At 41.5% G+C, this 9,522-nt stretch overlaps 1 protein-coding gene across 7 annotated transcripts in view; it reads left to right on the forward strand.

Moving 5' to 3' along the window:
• The first annotated feature begins 1,317 nt into the window (after positions 1-1,317).
• Positions 1,318-9,522, forward strand: part of rfx2 (regulatory factor X, 2 (influences HLA class II expression)) — a 29,708-nt gene continuing 21,503 nt past the window's right edge. For 2 of the 7 annotated variants that reach the window (XM_019875285.1, XM_019875287.1), the window contains exon 1: positions 6,557-7,203. In XM_019875285.1, coding sequence (XP_019730844.1) covers positions 7,061-7,203 — 143 coding nt within the window. In that variant the 5' untranslated portion in view covers positions 6,557-7,060. Of the gene's footprint in view, positions 1,541-1,600; positions 2,074-6,554; positions 7,204-9,522 lie in introns of those variants that run through there. The other 5 variants (XM_019875289.1, XM_019875288.1, XM_019875290.1 and 2 more) reach the window with 5 other exon arrangements.

A 9,522-nucleotide genomic window follows, 5' to 3' on the forward strand; every position in this document is an offset into this window, starting at 1 on the left:
TGCCATCCAATTACGTATGACGTAATTTGCGACACAGCAATACGTATACACAATTGTGACTCCACTGATAAGGGGGTCTGATAATATTCACATTGCACAATATGCACAATATTGTATTTTAATGTACATTATGTGTTTTGTGTACATACGCAAGTCTATTGCGTAATAACTTATAGTTGACTTGGCCCCCCTGCCCTCTCATTATCAGAAGAAAAATAGAATCTTAAAAACATGACGCATTTTTGACCAATAAGTATGATTTGAGTTCTTTTGTCTCTGTGCTGATGTAGGGCATGGAAGTTTGATGTGAAGTGTTTAAATCTTCACATAAATGTACTGTACTTTATTATCAGGTTCCTTGCCAGGGAGTTTCAATATAGATTGGTTGAATAGTTTTCTACACTTGTGTTGTTTTGTGTTTAAGCAGTTCTTAAATTGAAACATAAAAAGCATGAGTTTTCGTCAAACGATTTTCCTTTTCACCTATTTTCTTTTTCTCTATCTGACGTAACAAAGTAGACACTTGCTATCAAAATTCAGTAACTAGATTTCTGCTGCCACTGTGTGCTGAAAATCGGAAGTGCAGGAATATCGGGCTGGTTGAGCGTACAAACACGACGGCGCTGTTCTGTCGAAAAAAATGGATACACACATAAATATAACAGAAATTATACACCTTATTTGAGGGGAATAAAATTGACACAGCACCATTCACTATATACTACTACAGTATTCCCAATATTTTTACAATCAACACGAAAGAGTTAAAACAAAAAGTGGAATTTAACGATGAAAAATATCTAAAATATAATCTAAAAAAGAAAAAAAATACCCATAGTAGTCATAAGTGAAATCAATCAAATGCTTCCCATTCTGAAATTATGAATAGGAAATTGGTGATGTTGCAGAGTAACGTTTGAAACCCACATGTTTCAGTGAAGTTTATTTTTACCATTTGCAATTGGCAAACAATATAACACATATAACAAATCATATATCGAGGGCGTAACGAATACAATACCAGGATAGAACGCACATTGATATCTTATATAAGATAAGTCAAGATAATATATCATTTATTTGTCCATATATATAAAAGAAAATGCATTCGTTCGTTTGTTCTCATTTTTATAGAAACAGAGAACAACTGTAAATTATTATACCATTTGGTGTGGCTCGTGAGTGGGCGTGATTACGCAAACAACCAATGAGGAGCCGCCTTTCACCACTTGGTTTATCAAGACTGCCCTCCGGTGGTGAGGGTCAAGTTGACAGTTTAATTGTCCGTGGGTGGGATTTGCCACTTTGGCCCGCCCCCCAGTACGGAGCGGACTGTGACGTCTACACTCCAGGGTAGCAACAGTTGCCTCGAGACCCCGTTGCGCCATAGTGACTGTAGCCGTGGAGACAGTTTCTTGCCAACCGGCGCAACACTCAGCAACAGCAGCCGCCGCCGCAGCAGCAGCAGCATCTGGAGGTCATCGAACGAGTGGGGGAGAGTGACTAGAAAGACACAGGCACAACTTTTCGCAAAACTAAGGTGACTATATTCTTCAAAAGTGACTTTTATTCAAGAAACGCTTGATGACATGGCGGTCGTGCGTCATTTTCCCACCACAACCGAAGTTGAGACGCTGTTTCCGCGTTGCAGTTAGCCAACGCTTCCAGTCGTACGCCTTTAAAGCCCAAAATGACTGTCAGCTCACAAAATGTCGATTTCATATCTGCTGCTTGCCTGTCAGTGTTGTTCCAACTTGGGCTTCTTTCAACACCACTTTCCCACTTGTTGCGATGTTGTGTGGGGACACGAAGGCGCTCTCGCTCGCTTTTCGTGCGCGGCAGCACTAAGGGTCGGGCTAACGTAACCCTCCTCGCTTTTAGCTTGCTGCTAATGTCGATAGCATCGCCGTGTGTGCTCGCCGTTTCAAGTACACGTTGTTTGTTTAGCGGCAGCCATGTGTTGTTCCACTAACTTGAACTGTGGAGTGTTGTTATCGGACTAGCACTCAAGCAGGTGGCAGCGGAGCGCGGCTCGTCTCAGCAAAGTTAGGGCCACCGGAGGCTCAGGCTCAAGTAAGCACAAACTTTGTTGTTGTTGTCAGCTCATGTCTTATAACGCTTCAACCCAAATTGCTGAGTTCGACGACAGCTCCTATCTACTCTTGCTTTGCGAGTGACCTCGAATGACGAATTAAGATCAATCACGTTAACCTGATTCCGTCTTTACATAAAACAAGTCCAAGTACAGTAGTTGATAAGTTTCAGCTAGGTGGCGATGTGGTGTTCCTTTCCACTGCTGGTTCGTTTCTACTCTGAGCGTTTACACTTTGCATGTCTATCCTGCATTCAAATACAAGGTGAACCCCCGTTTATCGCGGGGGATCCGATCAAGACCCACCACCATAGGCCAATTTTTTGATGGTTAATTGCTTTGATAGTTTTGCTTTCAATACATTTAAACCTATAAATGAAGATCCATTGTAAAAATATTCGTTGGTGTCTCTTTTCACACTCCCTCACATTGTTCTTCAAGTCAGAGGTTGCTTCAGTTTGTCACTCCCACAATACCTGAGGTTTACTGTAAAATTGACACTTGCAACAACAGCTAATTAAAACATGCGCACTATATTTAAACACTAAAATGTTCAACCAAAACATTAAAATTCATTTAATAAAAGTCTGCTAGCTTAAAGATGACATATAATGTCAAATACTATAGATGGGCTAGCGGATTTTAGCATAGATATGATGGTAATTAGAAACACTCATACACACGCAACGCAACAACAAACACAAATGGTGCATACAACAATACTCAGATATTCTCTTTGCGTCACAATATGTTACTGCATAGGAGTGCAACACTAAATTCAAACCCACAAAAACCAATGGTATAAAAATCTGTGATCACTTTGCGGTACAAATGATGAGCCGTGATAAAATGCGGAGGAACACACTATAAATCACATAAATGATAAGTACAGACAGGGGGAATGGATTTATAGTAAGCTTTCACAAAGCCATTTTATGTACACATCACATAAAGCATGTGGCTATGAAGTGAAACTGTACCACATGAAACCAGGAACACGTGTACACTCTGCGCACACCTTTGTGGTCCTTATGCAGAAATCTACCAAAATGCACCTCACAGGGCTAATTATTCAAGAAATCTGTATTATTATTATTATTATTTAAAAAATGTGGCTGCTTTCCAGCCACATTTTTTGTATGGTACCTGAAATCCCCCCGGGAGTCTGTTCTGTTTGTCTCCAGGGGGACAATGATTCTAATGAAGGATCTTTTCAGAGACAGCTGTCAGGTGCTCGGTCATTTGTAATGCTGCTTAGCACTGAAGCATCAAGAAGAATCTTTGCAGCATGAAAGTGTATCTAATTAAGCCCCGCTCTGCATAATCATTTAGTCAAACTTTCAGTTGTGTATTCCCACAAACTCAAATGTCAAGACTGATGTACCGAGTGACTTTTATTTATGCCTTATGCTTTGTTAAGATGTATTTCATTAAGAAACACAAGAATTGCTACAACAATAAACCGCAAAAACAACCACAATCTGTTTTGTGTCCCCAGTGGTTCTGATTTGCAAGCAATACACGACTCACCCAAACAGACATGTAATGGTGAGGAGAAATGAAAGTGTTTGCATAGCATTGTTAGTATTAATAGTTGTTGTGTTGTAAAAGTTATCTTTTGTTTACGAAGAATCTGATTAGTATTCTTATCAAACAAGTTGGCTGTGAATTCCATTTATGGTTATCATTACACTTTTTTCCTTCACTGTACTGAAGACCTTGGTTTGTATTTAAAGTTTATTTTGCTTGTCTATTGTGACACGTTTTTCCCTCGAAAGCTTTGGTTAAACTCCAAATCGTTCCATTTTCGAGGTTCCAATGTAGTCTGTTTGAAAATGTTCATCAACTAAATGAGAAGATGTCAGAAAACCTTTCCAGTATTTGATATGTCGAAAAACCCTCCCAAAAAGCTGTCTGCAAAGAAAGTCAATAACCTCAACCCCGAGTGCTAGAGTGACAATGTTATGTTTACATGGCAACTTGACACACAAATACACCCAAGTCATGGAAAGAAAGAGGAACGTAAAATGTTATTCTTTTCAATGGCCGTGGTTTAATCAGGTTATTTTCATCTCGCCGTGCGGTTAAAGTGCATACTTCATGCTTGCAGAGGCAGGCCACAAAGAAAAGGCACTTCAATGGGATAATTAAATTAAGTGGGATGCTGCCTGTCGTTGATGTATGTCTTGGCGCTTGTGTTGAGCATACAGTAAAAAGGTTGTTACTTTTTTCAAGCAGAATGTTTTTATTTTCAAAATACTGCGCTTTATAGTAGGCTTTACGCCATCATTGTTTATCGGGTCAAATAGCGGTCAGCAGGTTTGGGGGGGAAAAAAAAAAAAAACGATACTTGATCAATGATTTATAGGGTCAAATAGCGGTCAGCAGGTTTGGGAAAAAAAAAAAAAAAAACGATACTTGATCAATGATTTAATCAGAGGATGGCCCGATATAGCGTTTAAATTATGTGTATAGTTACTCTACAGGTGACCCCCGCCCTTGCGAAATAAATATTTTAAACCCTCCAAATTTTTCCCAAGAAAACATTAAAATACAACATGTAATGTTTACACATTTTCAACATCTCCTACTCTGACATTAATGGCAAAAAAAAAAAAGCATTAACATTGGCAGTCATTCAGCTGGCCGGGGGCTTTTGCTCAAACTCTTGCTATCTTCAACAGCTGTAAACAAGTCCATACGCTTACTTGCCTGTCATGCCCTGTTGCCTGGGCTTGCTCCTTTTGGCTCCTATTGGAAGCTGGCTGTGTTGTACAAGTCCCGGTGCCGACAGACGGCAATGATTATTTTGTCTTACATTGCTTCTCCACTTTTTACTTGGCGTGTATGTGACGAAGTAGCACATTCTCAAAGCCGTTTGGCTCCAGCGTGGCTGCACAGACTCGGCCCAGATCTACGCAACCTGAATTGACTTTACATTCAACTACGTTGCTATTCTATATTTAATCGCGTCGCGAGAATAGCCGAACTCACGTTCAGCCTGACCGCAGTTTTTCGTGTATCCTCGTTTAGCAAAAGTTTACTCTGTATTTCCGTGTTCGTGCAAACAACACGCCTGCCTGCAGATTGCATCTGTGATTGGCTGAATGTGCGTAGCCGGAGGTTCAAATACCTATGCTAAGTAATGAAAGCTATTTTGAATGAAGAGATGTTAAAATTAAAAAAACTCGAGCGAGTTTTTAAAAAAATGTTTTCGGAATTTTTGACCAGTTAAAAACGGACGCCATTCCTTTGTGATTGGATGGTCGCGAGGGCGCGGAGGTGGAACTTCCCCTCCCAGTGTCCAGGCTTTCCACTCACAAGACACGAGACGATGCAAACAATAGATTAGCTTTCGGGCTCAGCACAGAATAACCCCGGAGCGAATAAGGTTGTGTCGTATTTTGCGGATGTAATCACAAATTCTAACATAACAATTGATCAGGCAATAATGCATCTTCTTTGCGGCCTACTATTCCTCATTTTTGTGAACACGCGTGCTGTTCGGACCCGCATGTGTTGTAAAGTGTAGCGCTCAAGAGGACAGCTGCAGTGGTCTCTTGGACGGCGGGTGACCTGTCACGGCTTTTGGTCACATGATCTGTGTGCGCGTGTGTGTGTGTGTGTGTGTGTGTGTGTGTGTGTGTGTGTGTGTGTGTGTGTGTGTGTGTGTGTGTGTGTGTGTGTGTTTGCTGATGCTGTATTTAGCTGATTTTGATGAGGCCCGCCGCAGCCCCAGGGAGAAGTGCTCGGTCCACTCTTCAGCTTACACATGTAGAGTCAGCGTCATCGGCGTCATTGCCGCTCTGTGTCTCCATCGTAAGGCATAGAAAAAAAAGTAGTGTGTTTCCGGTAACCCGACCGACCGAGAATTCTACGTCGAAAAAAAACTTTACGGTCGGCATTTTTTTCAAACAACCGTCTACATTTTTGTGTAGAGGGTTTACATCGGTGCAAACTCTGGCGATATTCACGTTGAGCGCGTGCGTCGTTTGCTCTGTCGTCTGTCAACAACATTGAAACATGGCGGTGGCCGCGATCTCCGACGACAGTTTAAACCGCGTTTTGTGTTACAGGCGCATGCTCGCACCGTAATGTTAAGAAAATAGCATCCGATGTATTGATAAAAATCAGCGAACTATTTGATGAACACCACGGGCCGAGTAAAAACCGAGGGCGGAGGAGGACGGAGGCGCGCCCCGGCCGCCCGAGCCCGGAGCGGGGAGAAAACTAAATAGGTGGCGGCGGCGCCGGCTGCGGAGCGGCGGTTTCAATGTCTTCTTGTTTTATGTTTTATGGTTATTTTGTTTAAATTTTTGATGGGGAAAAAAAAGATTTAAAAAAAAAAACTGTCCGACCTACCGACCCTATGCTGAAATTTCATGTTCCCGGAAACACACTATCTTTTTTGTTTGGCCTAATAATACAACGTTGGACTTGCCTCCTGATTTGACATCTGAACTGTCTGTTTTTGCACATTTTGCTGTCTGGGATGAGCCTTGTTTCATTTATTAACGGAAACGCATGTCCCAAATACACAGAGCAGAGATTGCCTCGCGGGGCTTATTAAGTGGAAATTAAAAGTACTGTTTGGACATGTTATTGTGGCCGTTTCAACATAGGAAGAGTTTAGAAAAGAAGATTAATTAATGCAGAGAGTCTATTAAGAATCTGTGGAAACAGTTGAGTCTACAGAATTGGAGTGGTTTTGCAAATCATTGTGGGCTTCTGTTGCTAGGATACAAAGAAACACATGTTGTCATATGCCAAAGAAACGTTGAGACTGATTGGTACATACGCAGCGGCAACAAGTTGAAACTGGTTGTAAAATGGGAATGTTTCTCTCCTCTCTGCGTGTGTGTCATCACGGGCATTCTTTACATTCCACCTGTTTGTATCGTGGCTACACAACTGCTAATTAAATTTCCTGCCACAAACAGCAGGCAAGGCAGTGACATTTGCATTACAATGACCATTCCCTCCCCCTCCCAAGTGGCAGGGATAACTGGAGCCCCCCATTCCCTCCTCACTTTTCCTTTCTTCAATGGACTTTCTGCTTTGTTGGAAGATGTTTATTCGGCTTCAAAGCTTGCAACAAAGTCATCCAAAGAGTGAGTGCTCTTGCCAACGAGTAAACTCTTATTTTTCAATGGAAAAGTTAGTCTTCATTTCACTTAATGTGCATGTTTTGGAAAAATTTGAAATGTGGAAGGAAGCTGAAGTACTTAGCGAAAACTCACTACTCACAGAATGTGTAATCAATGTATCCAGTTTTCCCTCGTTTATGACGGGGTTTATATTTCCAAAAACTGAGCGCAAGAGGCGAAATATATGAAGTGGAGATATTTTTTATGGAGGATTCAACGCCTATATTTAAGTCATTACACAGACACAGACACAAACACATCGTTCACACCCTTCTGACCGCTTCTTACACTTAATAAATTGAACTTTTAAAATGCAAGAATGAATATCGAGCTGCTTACTTTTGGCTGCATTCATAAATTAATGCGAGCATTGCACACTCTGCAGTCTGGCAGAAGATGAGGAGGACAAAATGCCGGCTAATAACTACTTTAAAACTTTTTGATTGATTGAAAACTGTTTTTATTGAAAAAAATGTCTTCACTTGCATCCAGAGGTAGCCAATTGTACAATCCTGGTGGATTAATGTGCTTTTCAAATCCTTGTTGTTCTTTTGCAAAGTGAAATTTTGGTTCCATGATTGCCGTTGCTTCTTCTTTCAAAGAAGACAAAAGAAGGACTTCTGCCAGAAGTATGGAAGCAGGCATGACAAGTAACTTTGCTTTGCCCAACAAGGCTTTCAAAAGCACATAAAACCCACTAGAAATGGATCTTTGGCGACAATGCAACACGGTATTCGAATTAAGGTAAGGTGTTTTAAGAAAAAAAAGAAAAAGCTTAAACTTAGTTATTCACCATCGTTTCGTCGTCCTCATACGCTGATGTGATGTAGATTATGCTTGGTTCAAATTCGTTTCTGAAAACAGATGTTTATTTTCCTTGATCTGCCAGCACTGGGCCCTGTTTTTTGGCGGCACTCTAAATGTGAACTGCATATTTGAACAACATTCTGAGGTTCCCAAAAGTTTGGGTGAAACGGTGTGCTCTGAGAATATTTCTTAACGCACCCTCGTTGAGGGAACGGGAATTTTTGGGGTGACGAGCTCAAGGACATGTTCCAACTGGGAAACATGGAGCGCCAGTGCATCAGGCAGTTGAGATAAAAGCAGTTCAAGCACGAGCTGCAGATTGTTTTCGAACATTGGCTGCATTTGGAAATCAATGAGAGGGGAGCGCGCCATGATTCTCTGAACATGCGCTCACGGTGTAGTGCAGGGGTGTCAAAACTCTTTGGAGTTATGTCGTTTATGACAGTGACTCTACCAAAATGTTTAATCGTTTCATCATGAACAAATGAATGGATTACTAGTTTTGAAATCAGTCTAGTCAACCATAATCGATCTTCTCAGATAAGTTTGAAACGTCGCTTTCCGAATCGACTGGCTTTCTACACTTTCCATAGTGAGCCCCGCTAGTGTTGTCTTGATGTGACGTCACAGTTGGGTTTATCTCTTGTCAGAATCTCATGTCGGGAAAATGGTGACTTTGTCAAATTTATGAAATAGAAATAACATTTTCATGCTATATTTCATGGATTTTGCTAAATGACGGTAGTTGTGACATAAAAATATTTCGTTTGTGATTTTCAGAATTACTTCACAGTTGACCTTTAATGTGCCCCCCAGCTTTCCCATTTTTCATGTAAAATGGATATTGAATGTTTAGCCACGTTTTGGAGGTGAATACAGTAATCCCTCGTTTATCGCGGTTAATGGGGACCAAAACCACCCGCGATAAACGAAAATCCGCAAAGTAGTGACCAATTAACATATGAAAAAAATATATATACCGTATTTTCACGACTATAAGGCGCCATTAAAAGTCTTAAATTTTCTCCAAAATGGACCGGACGCCTTATAATGCGGTGCGTGTTATGTATGCGCCGAGTTCCAAAGCCTGACTAAGAGCACCTCTGGCCGACACACTGTTTATATAGAGAAAAGGTGGACGTGAGTGACGACAGGCATGCGGAAGTCGGCCAATGAGTGAAGGGTGGGCGTGTAAGAGGACGCTAAAAGCACGTCCCTAGCAGGTACCAGTCGCCAATGAGTGAAGGGTGGGCGTGTAAGACGACACTAAGCTAAAGGCACGCCCCTAGCAGGTACCAGTCGCCAATGAGTGATGGGTAGGCGCGTAAGAGGACGCTGAAGGCACACCCCTAGCAGGTACCAGTCGCGTGAGTACATTGTAAAATGGATAAATAAAGTACAACCGAACTCAGTTTTGCTTCCGTTGCCTTTTTAAAAACGTGTTTTTAGCGTGTGTCCGTATGTCTTAGCTGCTAC

Source organism: Hippocampus comes, unplaced genomic scaffold, assembly GCF_001891065.2.
Source record: "Hippocampus comes isolate QL1 unplaced genomic scaffold, H_comes_QL1_v1.1 scaffold132, whole genome shotgun sequence".
Lineage (NCBI taxonomy): Eukaryota > Metazoa > Chordata > Actinopteri > Syngnathiformes > Syngnathidae > Hippocampus > Hippocampus comes.